General features: G+C 44.0%; 1 protein-coding gene across 1 annotated transcript in view; it reads left to right on the top strand.

Annotated features, from left to right (window-relative positions):
- Window positions 1-16,220, top strand: part of MAP3K14 (mitogen-activated protein kinase kinase kinase 14) — a 33,097-nt gene that overhangs the window by 4,945 nt on the left and 11,932 nt on the right. Inside the window, exons 2-7 of the mRNA XM_019554479.1 lie at window positions 3,124-3,396; window positions 3,854-3,923; window positions 7,576-7,786; window positions 7,908-8,516; window positions 9,517-9,654; window positions 15,866-15,995. Of these exons, the coding sequence (XP_019410024.1) occupies window positions 3,144-3,396; window positions 3,854-3,923; window positions 7,576-7,786; window positions 7,908-8,516; window positions 9,517-9,654; window positions 15,866-15,995 (1,411 nt within the window). The 5' untranslated portion in view covers window positions 3,124-3,143. The remainder of the gene's footprint in view (window positions 1-3,123; window positions 3,397-3,853; window positions 3,924-7,575; window positions 7,787-7,907; window positions 8,517-9,516; window positions 9,655-15,865; window positions 15,996-16,220) is intronic.

Here is a 16,220-nt window from a genome sequence, read left to right as displayed (position 1 = left end):
CCCCCCCCCCCCCCACACACACACACAAAAGTGGAACAGCCCACACAAGGACAGTGCCTACTGTTCAGAGCTGGAGTCTGGCTGTCTGCCAGGCTCCAAGTGCCAGGATCGCTGCTGCTGCAGTCCCAGCAGGCCCCCAGAATCCCAAGTAAGGTGGCTGGGGCCAGCCCAGTGCTGGACACACCTCCTGTACCCCACCAGGGGTAACTTGCCCCCTGGGGACAACTAGCAGCGGCACAAGGTGTGCCACTGCTTCTTGTCCCTGGGGAAACAAATGTGCACATTTCTGTGGACATGCCCTCAGTCTTCTGTTCTGCAGACTAAATAAGCCCAGTTCCCTCAGCCTCCCCTCCTAAGTTATAGTCTTGGACTATTTTCATTGCTCTCTGCTGGATTCCTTCCAATTTGTGCACATTATTCTGTATTGGGGGCCCAAAACTGGACACAGTACTCCAGATGTGGCCTCACTAGTGCAGAAGAGAGGGGAATAACTACTTCCTTCCATCTGCTGGTCACACTGTTACTAATGCAGCTAGCTTCCTTCACAATGAGGGCCTACTGTTGGCTCATATTCAGCTTATTAACCTGTAACCCCCCAGGTCCTTTTCTGCAGAGCTGCTGCCCAGCCAGTACTAGTGCATGGGATTGTTCTCATCTAAGTGCAGGACTTTGCACTTTTCCCCTTAAATCTCACAAGGTTTGGAGCATGCAAGGGCTGCTGTGTTTGATTTTTGTGATCCACCCCCAGGTTTGAACTCATACCCTTTAGCTTGCTAGTCTAGATCACAGCCCTTCAAGCTACAGAACAAGCATTGTAAAATCTTTCAAAGTACTCTTCACATAACATGATGTTTTGTAAAATAAAATTTACTAGTGCAAGTACTATTGCAAAATATGGGCTGTCCCAGAAAATACTGATTGAATCCTCCCAGAAAGGCAGTTGGGTAGGGAAGGTTTGGTCTTTGCAGGGCAGGCTGAACAGAAGCACATATTTGCCTCCCCCTTACCTAGCTTTAAGTCTTTGTTTAGTAAAGCACTTAAAAGTCCCTGGCCCCCAAAACTTCCAATCTAAGTAGCCACCAGAAGCAATCACCTACTTCAGTTATCTGGAGTAGGTGATTGCTGTATGAAGATGAGGTCTTATTGCACTGACCTGTACAAGGGCCTACAACCAAATCAGTGGGAGTTATTGACACTTGGCACTTCTCAGGATTATCCCTTCCGACTGTGCATGGAGCTCACTATTCTTGCTTGAGAAGGGGGAAGAGTCTGTCATGCTCTGGTTTGATCCTGTATCTTCAAACCTAATGGCCAGTTTCTCTTGCTTGCGAATTCCCATTTCTGCCTTGCTTGTTTTAAGCATTTGTGTGTTCATGGTGGATATCTATCACAGGTGCCTTTAGAATACTGTGGGGGGTTTTGTTTTTAATTGAAAACTGAAATTAGCATATTCTGTGACAACATGTAACCTGGACCAAATTTGCATCTCTTACTACTGATAAGCATTAGACTTGAATTATGAATTTAAACTGATTCTACAAAGACTATTGCTGGGTGGTTTAAAAAGGACCTTGTTATCACCAGCTGATTAACATTTCTGTAGTCATAAGTAGGATTTTTTTCTCTTTAATTTATAGCCAAAATTTTGTGCTTTTGATGACTTGAATCTTAGCGTATCCCTTCATTGGATCCTTTTCCATTTCAAGGGAGAGAATAAGGTTATTGTTCTTCCCTTCTCTTCCCCCTCCCCTGCTATGTTTAACAGACATGGAAACATACTTTTGCTTGTCTAGGTCTTGGGAGTGAGGAACAGGCAGACAAGGAAGAGGTGCAGAATTTGAGTGCAAATCAAGGGAGAGTATAAAAATAGCTCTGAACTTGTCAGCTAGGTCACTAGTGGCTTGAGTTAGTCATTTTGCAGCCTGGCTCTGCTTCTGCAAGAGAGAGTTTTACAAGACTTAGATCTGGCATAATTTCTGTAGCAAAAAGGCAGAGGGTTAAACTAATCAGCAGGATACTGTCACCAGCACTTTTCTATCTCACAGCAGCTGTTCTGTGTTTTATTAGCCTCTGAATGTGGTCATTGTTGATTTCTCTTGTATACTTGCCAGGCTTTAAGGTGACTCATTTACAAACAACTCACAGATATTTGCAGTTGGCTACCAGTTTGCTTCCCCACTTTTTTTTTTTCCCCTAAGGTGGCCCTTTAGGCACTGATCCAGAGAGGTGCTGCCCACCTTCTGTGCCCATTTTCAATTTCTGTTGTGATTAGCTTGTAGTTGCCAGGAGCCTATTTGGATTAAGGTCTTTTGCTTTGGGCAGCTGTCCAAGTGCAAAGAAAATATGTATAGAATAGGTTGATAAGATTCAAAGGTGTGCTTTTGTGTAATAATTTTCTGATTCTAATTTTAATTGGTTTCCAGTCAAACATCCCCTTTCCCTGCCTTACACTTCGTTTCATCATCTGTCTAGGCTTATTGGAAGCATCTGAATTTTCACAGCCTGGTTAATGAAAAGCATTTGCTTTAAGACCTCTCTCATGAATGGATGGATTGGAATGAGGAAATGCTATATTAAGGATAAGGAGTGGATAGAAAATATTTATTTAAGTAATCCTTTTGGACTGCAAAAACAGTGGAAAGATCATTGAAACAGTAGGTTGCACAGGGGAGAGAACAGCCAGAAATATTTCTTGACCACTTCAAATGTGGAGGTTTTACAAGGGGACAGCTGGGTTTTTAGATGAACTGATCTACTTGATGTCAGTATTCAGCAAACAGAGGAGATGAGGATGGGACCCCTAAATTATCTCTAAATACTTTTTGTATTTAGGTCAGGTGAATATGAAAGGAAAATAAACTTCTCTCTCTCTCATTTTTAGTAGCTAGAATAGCATTCTTTATACATATCCACTTGGTGGTATCAGTGGGAGTCTTGAGAGCCATGCTTCCAGGGTACTACTCCCAGTTTCCAGGTTGGGTTCTGATTTGCTCTATGACTTGGGATAAGTCACACAACCTCTGAATCTGTAAGCGGTCCCTTTTTTCAAGTGGATATTGGTGTAGTTTTAAGATCCTTGGGTGACATGTTATAACTAAGCTGTTTTTTCTTGTTCTTCCTCAGTGACTTTGTGAACCTGTGAAATGGCAGTGATGGAAATTGCTTGCCAAGGAGCTCCTGACCCAACTGTCAGGCAACAGAAGGAGCTTGCAGCCACTAAGGCGCTAAATGAAACAGCAGGCGAGAAGCAAAGCAGTGTTTGCAAAGTAGAAGAGCCAAGCAAAAGTGCCTTTCCCACCCAGTGGAAGATCCTGAACGATGTGATCACCAAGGGAACAGCAAAAGAAGAGACAGAAGGAAGCTCTGCATCCATTTCTATCATTGCCCAAGCAGAATGTAAGTGATGCAGCATGATGACCTTAAGGAGAAGGGAGGGGTAGGGACTGTAGGACCTACATCTCAGGAGAGCTGAGTTGAGTACTGTTTTTGTGGTTGCAAGTAGGATGGGTGTAATGATCAGATCCCACTCCGTTAGTAAGTTTACAAAACGTTCGTGACCAGAAACAAACATTCCACCGTGTTAAGTCGAGTTTTCCTTGAATGCCTTCCAGAAGACATAGTTGGAGAAAAGAAATGATGGAAAATTTGCAGTGTTTTATGCAATGTCTGATACCTGGCAAAAGTTAAACTTAGTAATTTGCTCACCTGGCATGACCTGGATAGTGATTTACCCTCAAAAATTACAGTTTAGCAAGACAGTACCATTGTCTCTTAGAGCAAGCAGTTGCTGTTATCTGCAGAGATTTTTGTCTAGTATACAAGTTGTATACCGATCTTGTTTTCTTTTATACAGGTGAGAACAGTCAAGAGTTCAGCCCAACATTCTCAGAGAGACCTTTCATAGCTGATAGCAAACGTTACAGGTGAGACGCCTTTGGAAAAAGGTGCATGTCCAGAGTCAAGACACTCTGCTTTAGCGATACCTTATTTTGACTCCATCACTACAACCTGACTGATTTAAAGAACTCTGGCTTATAAGTTAACAGTGGCTAGATCTAAGGTTTCTGGAGAACTTGCAGCATTCTTTTTACCCATGTAATTTCCCCCCAAAACTGTTTATAATAGAGACTAATTATACTGCCCTGTAGGTATGTTCTGTATTTAATCAGATGTTTAAAGCTTTTGCTTTACTCATTCTTACAAATCAATGCTTACTGCTGTGACTTTTTGTAGCAGGAGCATTGACTTGATTCCAAGAAGGGCTGAATCACTCTTTCATTTGGGGTTCATGGACTGGGAACAGGATACACTTTTCATATCTTCTGACAGAATACAAACCTTCCCTTTTAAAAAGCTGTGGGGTTAGATGTGTTGATGGTGCAGCAGGAACAAGCCACAGCCATTGCCTAGTAGCATAAGAGTGGTGTGGGGGTGAATTGGGAGGAGAGGAATAGAAAGACCTCTAAGCCAGTGGTTCTCAACTGGGGGTCCATGGCTCCTTTGTGGGGGCTACAAGCAGGTTTCAGGTGGTTTGCCTGGCCTGGCATGGGGAAGAGCTACCTTGGGTGCTGGGGGCTGAGGTGAGTTCTGAGGAAGGGATGGGGGTGGGTCTGTCCTCTATTTTGTGGGTAGTGCGGTGTGTTGGCAGGTGAGACTATATACTGCTGCTCAGATGAGTTGGGCCCTGGGGCTCCCTTCTTTTGAGCTCCTCCCACTGCACATGGGGCCATGCGGAGAGTCAGACAGTTGTTGTGGTACAAGTGGGCCATGTAGTCTTTATAGCATCCTAAGGAGAGCCTTGGGAAGAAAAAGGTTGAGAACCCCTGCTCTGATGCTGCAGGACTCAAGCAGCATTGGGAACATGGAGAAAGAAAAGGATAGGCTAGAACTGAAGGAGATGAAAGAGAAAAGTAGCTTCTCTCTGAGATCCATGTATATAGATTGGGCTGAGCAGCATCAGTGACTTGCTTTGGGTTTCCTTTCCCAATCAGGGTGTGCTGCTGCTGCTGTTAGTAAAGGGAGCAGCTCCATAGCAAGCACTAGAGCAGGGGCAGACAATTATTTCAGGCAGAGGGCCACCTACCAAGTTGTGGCAAGCTGTTGAGGGCTGCATGGGTAACCTGCCCCTTGACAGGTGCCCCGTCCCCTAGTCACCATCTTGGGACCAATGTTCCAGGGCCAGCACCACTGGGGCTCAGAGCAGGGTGCAGGCTGGCAGGGGTTTGTGGAGCCAGGCTGGGCTGCATCAGCAAGGAGAGCGGGGAGCTGGCCTGGCTCCATAGAGCCCCTGCCAGCTGGGACCCTGTACTCCTGCTGCCTTGCTCTGGGCCCTGCTGGCACTGGCCCTGGGACATCGGTGAGGCCCTGCTCCCGCACCCACTCACTCCCAGGGCCCCTCAGCCCTGCGGTACAGACAGGGGACAGTACACAGCCCTGACCATCTGCTCACAGGCAGGGAAGGAGCTGGTGCGGAGCACAGTGGGGGGGAAAAGGCAGCCCCTCACCCACCCCATGGCTGGTGCTCCCTGCTGCAGCTGCTTGTAGCCCACACAGGGCTGTCTGGAGCAGGCACAGGTGGCCCCACACAGGCTGCAAGCGACTGCAGCATGGGGTGCTGGCCATGGGGCAGGCGAGGGGCTGCTTTTCCCTGCAGTCAGCACCAGCTTGTAACCCACCCTCACTGCCAGCCTGGGCCCTGTGTGGCTCTGGGCTCGCCTGTCAGGGCCCTGCCGTGGCAGCGGCAGCTGTGGCCTCCCCCGCTTGTTGCGCCGGGCAGTGTTGGCTGCTGCTGCCTGCTCGGAGCTCCCACGCTGGGCAACAGCAACAAATGATGCCCAGCATGGCAAGTGGGGGGGGGGCTGCAGCTGCTGCCTCCATGGCACAACCCCGATGGGCAAGCCCAGAGCCACATGGAGCCCAGGCTGTCAGCAGGGGCAGGTTACAGGCTAGTGCTGGGGGGGTGGTACCCTGTTACTTGCCCTGTGGCCAGTGCCTCACGCTGCAGCTGATCACAGACTGCTTGGGGCTGCCTGTGCCTGCTCAGGACAGCCCCACATGAGCTGTGAGCGGCTGCAGCAGGGAGCGTTGGCCACGGGACGGGGTAGGGGCCGCTTTTCCCCGTGCTCCGCACCAGCTCCTTCCCTGCCTCCCCCCTCCCCCTTTACCTGAGGTTCCTGTGCCAGGGCAGCCCCATGGTCCCAGGCCAGAAGCCTCTGCTGGGGCTTCTGACTGGGGGGGCAGTGTCAGGTGGGCTTTGTTGAAAGAGCCCTCCAGGGCTTCCCTTGGGTCCTACGGTTCCTGTCATCTTTGACAGGAACCAAGGACAGATAAATTTTAATTTTCTAAATTTTTTTTTAGGGGCCCTATGGGCTGGATAGAATGGCCTCGTGGGCTGGATCCAGCATAGTGGCCTGAGGGGCTTACTTGCCTGTGGCCACTTGAGCATAGCTTTTTCTACCTTGCTAATGATCTGCTGCAGCCTCCACTTCCTCCTGACTCGGCATAAAAAGCCCAGGGCTGGATTGCTTTGTTATGAATCAAAGGTGAAGCAGACTGACTGAAAAAGCACCCAGGGACCAGCTGAAGTAGTGCAAACTCTATCAGTTCAGGGACATAATTATAATGCATGCAAGTATGATGAATCAAAAGCCTTGTCTTTGCTTTCCTTGAGCTTAGAACCGAGAGTTCAGCTTATTAGGTTTGCTAAATGTCGTGACAGAAGAGGCTTTGGAGAAAAATGGAAAGGGGTTGAGAGAAACTGCACTGCTACATGTTTAGGCATACCAAGGGCAGATGTATTGATCCACACAATGCAGTTTAAGCTAAACTTTGGATTTCTTCACATGAAGAGCCGTTTCACCACTTCCTCTGTTCGATTAGTCAATGATTTATTATGACGGGTGTTGAATGACTAAAAGCAAATATTAATTCTGTGAAAGATAAGTCTTTGTTTGTTGCTGCAGGTTCCCCCTTTATTTTGCTCAGAGTGGTGCTGGTTTGCATATCTATGCTTTCCTTGGAAATCTATTTTAGTATTACCATAGTGCAGTTTTACCGACCTGAGGTTTTTCTCTTGCTAAGTCTTGTCTGCCCTATTTCAAAATCACCAATCCGGGTCCTTTCTTCTATACTGATCTGAGCTTTTAAAAAGATCTCTACCTTGTAAGAACTTAACTCTTTATTTTACTTGATTTAAAGAGAGTCAAATGTAAATATAAATTAAATAAATTGTTCAACTATTGTGACCATGGACTTGCAAACCAAGTTATCAGTGACTTTTGATATTATCAGTAACTTTCACTGCCAAGCTTTTCCTAAAGTGCCTTTCTGCACCTTCCAAAATCAGTAAAAAATGACCGCCAGTAGACTGTCTTTCTTTGGGATATCCTTCTCTTGCATAATAAATCTGCAGTTGATGCTGTGTATTTAACTGTCCATGCTGATGTACACATGAGACTATATGACAATTTCCTGCCTTGCTCAAGAGGCAATAATGATAACTTGCAATCCTGGTTTCATTAGGGAAGATATGGTTCCAGGGTTAGATTCAAATGTATTTTATTCTTTTCTTGGTAGCCGGTCAGACAGTCTTGATCAAATTCCTAACAATGTGGCTCATGCAACTGAGGGGAAAATGGCACCTGCCTGTTGGAGGGCAAGGCATCGTGGCAAAGCTAGGAAGAAACGGCACAAAAAGAAGTCCAGGCTCAGAATACAGACACTGGCCTCTACTAAGCAAGGACCCAGAACACCAGAACAAGAAAGCTGTATGCCGATTCCAGTCCAGGTGAGTCCCTTTTGCTCATCTTCTTCAGTTGCAAGCAGAGCACGCAGGATTTACATGGTGTTGTTCTTCAAGGTTTGGCTTGAAATTGTCAGTTCTTGCTTAACTTTCTCTTGTCTTCCAGGAAGATGAAACCCACCAAAACACTTTCTTCAGTAATGGCTCCTGGTTTTCAGAACTGTGCAAAGATTCAGTCTGCAATCAGTTCCCATTTGAGAAATCTGGAAAAGTGCTATCCACAGGCAAACTCCCTTCGCTAAGGAACCAACATGCACCACATTTGCACAAGTTGATAAGCCCAATTCAGTACCTTAATCATGTTTGGAAACCACCCTGTCAGAGGAATCATCTGCCTCAGCCAGAGACACTCCATCCCTTCCCCTATAATATATTACAGCCTCACTTCCCAGCTCTGGACAGTTCTCTCCATGCCATGAAACTGAATGCTCTGGAGACATACCTCCAGGGTGATTTGGCCTATGTGGATGGTGGGCATCATTTACCTGGCCTACGATCAGAATGCAGCTTCCCAAACTGTGTCAGCCAGTCCATGAAAACAAGCACGGACAAACTTTCTGTGGAAGAATACTTGGTGGATGCCTTAAAAGGGAGCGTGAGTCTCGGTGAGCCGCGAAACTTAGCCAGCCTAGCCAAGACGTGGAGAGGAGGCAGTCTGGATTCAAAGGAGCAGTTTCAAGAGGCAAATGAAAATGAAGGGGTCCTGCTTAATGAGGTGATTTATTTCATCCAATGCCTGGGCCAATATGGTGCTGGGCAAAGTATCCAGTATGTTCCTTCATGCATGTCTCTGTCTGTAAGAGAACTGAATGTATGCATTGTCCTAAATCTATTTTTACTGATGCATCACAAAAAGATCTGTAGAAGTAACTCTCAACCTGAGTCTTATCCAGAGTGTAAATCTCCCATAAAGAATATGCATGAATTCAAATACTGTATCAACTCTTCTAGCTTGTAGAATGTGCCCACAATTACATATGGCTTAAAATGCATCACCAAGAGACATTTGGCATAGTGGGCCTTTTTGATTGGAAGAGGTTTCTGCCTGTAGCCATCTACAAAGACTTCCTCGGTGTAATTATTTTTCTTTGTAAAAGAACTAGTCCACACAAGTGAACATGTCATAACATTCTGTATGCCATTTGACCGTTAGCGGTTTTTTGTACTGCTAAATTGTGCCTGTGAGAGCTAGTCTATTCCACTTGCAAATCCCATGCTTAGTCTCTCATAACCTAGCAAAGAGGTAGCTAGGTACCAACCTAACCAGCTACATATCTACCCATCACCTACTTTGGTGTAGGCAGTACTTCCACGAGTGACAGAAGTGCATGTGAAGCTTAGAGGCACAACAGATCTGTCTCTGCTTCATCATCTTGTCCCACTGGCCTTCTCAGCACTGACCGCTGAGTACTTTCACTTGCCCAGAAAATGAACAAAGCAACCTTCTTTGGATGGGGAAGTTATTTGGATCTTCAAGGAAATAGATGGTTTCTCTTAGGGTCAGATGGGTAGAGTTGTTTAGATTACTGATAACCATACAGTGACTCCAGAAGTAAGAATGGAAGGAAATAAGGAGGGTCTTTTGAATTATATTCTGAGTTTTAAGGGGTTCAGTGGATTCTTGGGGTGCTTTTGTTTTTTGAATCTCAGCCCATGACTGCACAATGGCAGTGAAGTTGCTTACTTCAGCTTCTCTTTTGACTTCTAACCTTTAGAAACTAAAGCCAGTGGATTACGAGTACCGAGAAGATGTTCACTGGACCAAGTGCCATGGCTCTCTGGGTGTTGGCTCTTTCGGGGAAGTATACAAAATACAGGACAAACAAACGGGATTTCAGTGTGCTGCCAAAAAGGTAATGTGAAAAAATGTATTGGATGGAGTTGGCTCCCCTTTCTGAGGAGGCACGGAAAGCAGAAGCTAGTTCCCTTTTTATTCCAGCTTCCAAGGACTGTAGGTTTTGTTATTCTTGAATCAGTAGCTTAGTGTAACCATTCCTAAATATCCAAGGGCAAAGTACAAGGTATAGTCGTGCACATGTCAAACAGCAGAACTAATTGTCTATATGGATAGCCTCACTTTTATTGCACGTGTGTACATGCTCAGCCCCCCTTTGTAGCAGTCAGGAACTGTGACTTAAATATTCCCCAGGGCATGCTCTGGAGACTAACTATTTTTCTGAGCTGAGGGAGGCCAAGAGGACTCTCGGATTTCCGAAATGTCAGAAATGTGTTTATAGCTCCTGAGTTAAAGGTGGTTCCTGGAGTAGTCTGCTTACCTAACTGTATTCTTAAAATATGTGCCTGTGCCCCAAACAAAGTGTAGGTGCTTTTTTTTCTCTACTAGATGTAAGAGTGAGCTGATAAAATCATGTGGCACTACCTATTCAGAAAGACAGGATGATCCTGAAGATTTTTTGCAGTACAGGTTTTTCTCGCTTTATGCTGTACATGCGTTCCTGGAAAACTGCGCATAACTTGAATTCACATAAAGGGATCCCACTTTATAATGTAATAAACAGGGATATGTTCCAAGACCTCAATTGTATTGACACCCAGACCCATTTCTACCACTTTTACAAGACAATTTTGGTACTCATCAGCAGCGGACAGTACACACAAGCACAGGGCACTATCATAAAGGGGATGGCAACTACAGAAACACGTGCTGCAGACAAGCAGAGATCCACACAGGAGACTGACCGTATTTTGGTGCGTGTCACTCCCACATTGCACCTCACAAAGCAGCTGGCTGCAGGCTTCCACCACACTGATTGCATAAGAGTGAATTTACCTTGCATAAAATGAATTTATAAAAAGGGTCATCACAGAAGAGCGAATTGGCATATACAGAATCTGCATAAAGTGAGGGAAACCTGTATTATCCTTTGTTCTACAAACATAATGAACAATGCCTATACCTATGAAGTGAAGTGAATTTTTATTATAGGCTCTGAAAAGCAGAAGCTGACATAGCCAGTCATGTTTTAAATATTGAACAGTGAACCCAGGGATGATTTCTCAAAGTGATGCTTGTAGAGCTTAATGTTAGCAAGGGTTTTTTTTTTTTTTTTTTTTTTTATACAAGGTTGTCAAATGCTCCTGCAGTGGTAGGAGATATAACTAATAATGCAACTAATAGATCACATTCTCACATCATTTGTACTATTAAATTCAACAACAGCGTTTAATAATCTTTAATACAAGAGTTGGATGTAATTTTAAGAATTGCCCTAGTCATCTGGGCAAACACGATATTGGTAACATAAATAAAAATAGTCAGCGAGTGTTAGGACTTTGTACAAGTCAAAATCTATTTGTGACGAACACCTACTTCACTGCAGAAATCACAAGAAAGACATTGTGGAACCATCCAAGGTTGGGGCTCTGACACCAATTAGATCTAGTACTGACCAGGTATAGCCACCTAAAATAAATCCTGCATACAAGGTCTTATCATGGTGCTGACTGTGGCAGTGACCATGCCTTAGTCTGCTGCAAAGTAAGAATTAATGTCAAAAGGATTCACCATAGCTAAACTACCAATTGCTATCAGATAAACATCAGTCAAACTAAAGACATAAAAAAATGCAAGCTATTCGGTGAAGAAGTTGTGAAAGCAAATTTTACCTAACAACTCAGCTGCTGAGGCTTGGGAAAGCTTAAAAACTAACGTGTACAATGCTGCTATAACAGGATTTGGCGAAAAACGCAAGAAAAAAGCAGACTGGTTTGAAGAGCACTCTCGAGCCCTTCTACCACTGGTTAAGAACAAAAGGGCAGCACTAACCAACTACAAGAAATCTCCCAACAGTGTAACTGTAGCATCTGAGAGGCTCAAAGAGAAATGCAAAAGGAGGCTAAAAGGTATGCCTAAGATTTTTTGGCTGAAACTCTGTGGTGATATTCAGAAAACAGCTGATGCAGGTTATAGCTGTGGAATGTACAAAGGCATCAAACAAGCAGTTAGTCTAGCGGAGAAGAAAACAGCGCTGCTGAAAGACTTAAATGGAAATGTCTTTTACTAATAGATAAAAGCAATTTGAGCATTGGATTGAACACTCTGGAACTATATGCTCCAGTGAGATTGTCAAAATCCGTCATAACTTTGAACTGTGCTAATCCTTAGAGCTCTTCATGTTTAATTTCAATGAGCCTACGCTAGAAGATTTTCAGAAAGCCAGTAAATCCATTTCTGGAAACAGGTATCTGGCAAGGACTGCCTGCTGAAATCTACAAGTGTGCCAGCAGTGGATTACTTCAAAAACTTCATGAAGTGATTCTGCTCTGATGGGGGAAAAAAGAAGCAGTATCACAAGATTTCAGAGATGCTCAGTTTAAACAATTATACAAAATTAAACAATTATACAAAAGGGATAGAAGCAACTGTGACAACTATAGAGGTATCTCCCTGTTGAATGCTGTCGGGGGGGGGAATGTCACTCACACCATGCTCTGGGCTGCAGTCTCTGGGTGAAAGAATCTATTCTGAAAGTCAATGTGGCTTTTGCTCAGAATGCTCCACCACTGATACGATATTTTTGGTTGAGCAACTGCAAAGGAAGCATAGACAAAAATGAATGCCACTGTGCATGGTCTTAGTCAATCTGATCTTAGCCTTAGTTTCAATACAGTCAACAGACAGGACCTCCTTACTGTTCTGAAGAAACTGGGTTGTCCCCCCAAACTGTTGAACAACATCCACTTATTACATCAAGGTGTGAAGGCAACTATACTGTATGAAAACAAAGAATCAAATGCCTTTGAGGTCAACAGTGTGGAACAAGGGTGTCTTAGCTCCCATGCTTTTTAACATCTACTACTTCTTCATGCATTCAAGGGCAGCAATGATGGCATTTATATTTGAATCAGACTAGATGGAGGCTTGTTCAACATTGCAAGGTTTAAAGTGAAAACCATGGTGAAAGAGCTGGTTCTGACAGGTTTCCTGTTTGCAGATGATGTGACCTTGGTTGCCCACAGTGGATCTTCTCTACAAAATCTCTTGGGCAGATTTTCTGAATCTTGCAAGAGTTTTAGGATGGCAAGTAGTCTCAAGAAGACAGTGATCAGTCATATACCAAAGTTAAAAACAAAAAACAATACCTGACATCTCTCTGGAGGATACTTTTTTTTTTTTTTGGTGTTGTTGACAGTGTTTGCTACTTGGGTTCTGCAATCAGCAGGAATCTTGACCTTCAGACTGAACTGACTAACATGATTGGAAATGCAGCTAAGAATTTCAGGCTATTGCAGAAATGCACATGGAATAATAGCAAACTGTCAGCTAAGGTGAAGACATAAATCTATGAGATGTGCTGTCATCCCTGCTTTATGGTTCAGAAATGTGGACTACGTATGCTAAACATAACACGAGACTGAACAACTTCCACATGAGATGTCTGTGTAAGATACTGAAAATAAAATGGGAAGACAGAATACCAAACACAGAGGTACTGGCGTGCACAGGACTGACACACTTAGAAACCATTATCAAAATGAAAAGGTTGCAGTGGATCAGCCATGTCAGGAGAATGGGAGAAGACCGTATCCCCAAGAATATTTTGTATAGTGAAATTTGAGACGCACAGACAGCTCTAGAAGGCAGGGTCACCCTCTATGGTGGTACCACAGTGTGTTCAAAAAGTATATGAAGTCGTTCAACATCAACGTAGAAAGCTGCAGGGAGTATGCAGAATCCTGTTCAATCTGGAGGGAATATCTGACATTGTGGGCAGCTCAACATGAAGCAGCTTTGATCCAGAGGTTGGAAGCAAAGCAAGAAAGAAGAAAACAGCATGCTATAAATTTGGACACTAACCATGAGTGAGCGGTGCCTCCTGAATCTGGGGGCGGTACCTGCAGAAGCTGCTGACAGCGGCACTAGCCCCATCAGGGAGGGCACGTGCACCCCCCTACTAGTCACCTATGACACGCCGGGCAGGCCCTGCAGCCTCTCTCTGTATTCCGCTCATGTGGGGCTTTTGGCCCGCTGATAAGTTCTCCGCAGGAGGTTTATATTGAGCAGATTCTTTTTGGTATTGGGTGGTGGAACCAGAGCGTGCTCCATCCACTCCATGTATTGACCTGCAGTGCTTCCAGGACTGCTGCAAAAAAAAAAACCAAAAAAAACCCCAGTCACCTATGACTTCAACCTAGACAACATATGGATCTGTGAAACTTTGTAACAAGCTGTGTGGCTCTTGACTTTATCAGGCATCTAACTAGACCTCTTAGGTGTACACCATGATCCAGAGGATCAACGGTAGTATAGTATTTACTTTTTGGTGGTTATTAAACATATTTTTCTCACATTATTCTAGCAGCAACCAGTCAAGCTTCTAAGGCATAACCAATTTTAGAATGGAAACCTTAGATACAGCAAAATATATATATTTTTAAATTAAATCTTAATTTCATCTTAATTAAAATTCATTCTTTTCTAATAAAAATTCTCTGCCTGGCTGTTCACATGGCAGAAAAAATAAACTTTATATAAAAAAATCAGAAAACTAATACAACTGATCTTTTTTTCCCTTCTGCTCCTGTGTGCTATATAGTGAGGGTCATCATGAACAAGAAAGGTCATATACCTCCAAAAATATCATGTCATCTGTGATCGTATTTAAAAGTATAAAATGCATATAATGGCTGAATGGAAGCAAGAGCAGGTCATAATGTCACTGCCGAAACTTATAGATCTTTTCACTTTGGTTAATTATCTACCTGGCAATGCTCGAGGAATCCTGTTACAGATAATTGGGGCCCATGTTGGGGGCAGGGGAGAGGACACATGCACGCGTGTGTGCACACGCTTTTGCCTACAGTTTTTTTAATGAGGACTTCAGAAAGTATCTGTTTGGATGAAGAAAAGGACTTGTCTGTGCATTTCAGATTTGTCAAAATATTAACTACCAGTTAAGAATACAAACAACCTAAGTTAAAACACCTTAGCCTTCAAGTGCAAAGCCTGGCTTGTCTGAAATTACCACACTCTCTTCTTTTACTGGAATCAAGCTACCTACTCTTGTTCGATCAAACTTGATCTTGTCAGCAGCTGGTTTAATCTCAGGCCCTTAGAAACCAAACTAGCTGTGGCTTGGACCGTTGACAACAATGAAACATGAAGCATCCTTCTCCCACCAACGTCCAAATGAGTCATGTTTTCCTTCAGCAGAGTTTTGTCTTTATAAGCCAGCTTCATGTGAATCAGAGTTCTGTTTTAACCATTTGCCTTGCGTAGCATTGCTACTTACTGCCTAATAAGTTGATTACTATACATAGGTTTTTTTTCAAGTTCCCTTTTTAATTTGGTCTCTCAAAGTTGTGTCCAGTGTTGCATCTCTGCTGGATTTTCTTGGCCAGTCTCTGTGGTTTTGACACTTGTATGTTCCCAGCTTTCTCAAAGTGTATTTCTTCCATATTGGTGTGAAAGTTGAGCACAAAGGCCAGTCTCTGTGGTTTTGACACGTTCCCAGCTTTCTTAAAGTGTATTTCTTCCATATTGGTGTGAAAGTTGAGCACAAACAGAGAGAAACCAGGCAGTGTGCTGTCAACTGTGCAATGCAATCTGATCTTTACAGTTTGGAGCACAGCTTTGCAACCTACAGCCTGTAGGCCCCTGGTTACAGGAGTGTTTAGATAGAAGCATGCTAAGTAGGTTGTTGGTGTCCCTTTTTAACAAGACCTATGTAAGGCTGACTACTTAAACCTTCTCACCAAATAGAGGCTTTGAAAAGAAGCATGGTAGTCTGAGCTCTCTTCTGTCTGCTTTTTTTTAAAGCTGCTGGTCTCGTTGCTGTGCTCCAAGTGCTAGGGATTCTCATATCCCATGAGATCACGTAGTTGCATTTCTTTCTTGCTCAAGAGTGTCAGCTTCAGCGCACCCAGTACTGTGCACACTAGGTTTAGGGGCCCTTTTTTGCCTCTAGAGCTGCTGGTGCTGAAGTTTAGTTGGTACTTTGTAAAAGGCTCAGTTACTCAGTGCATAGAGGGGATATCTGGCTAGGATCTTCTATGTAGAACTGTTCCATGACTCTTGCTCAGTCTTCTTGTTTGGTTCTCCAGGTGCAAGTCGAACACTTTCGTGCAGAGGAGTTAACGACATGTGCTGGGGTGATGAGTCCCAAAGTTGTCCCTTTGTATGGAGCGGTCAGGGAAGGTCCGTGGGTTACAATATTCATGGAGCTAATGGAAGGTGAGGAAGAAGCTAGCATAATGGAAGTGGCACTGTTCCCATTAAATGAAATATATACTACCTTCTTTTGCTCCCACTTAAAATCTGTTTGCTTTTGGGTATTTTTTTTTTAGAGGTGCACTGATGCATCAGTCCACATCGTATTGGCACCAATAAAAGGAAAATTGACGTTATCGGCAGTCAGCTTTTTTTTGGCTGATGTGGCCAGTAATGTTGCTGATAGAT

The sequence above is a fragment of the Crocodylus porosus genome, unplaced genomic scaffold, assembly GCF_001723895.1.
Source record: "Crocodylus porosus isolate Cpor-Errol unplaced genomic scaffold, CroPor_comp1, whole genome shotgun sequence".
Lineage (NCBI taxonomy): Eukaryota > Metazoa > Chordata > Crocodylia > Crocodylidae > Crocodylus > Crocodylus porosus.
The sequence above is the reverse complement of the archived record's forward strand: the minus strand, read 5'-3'. Positions and strand labels throughout refer to the sequence as shown.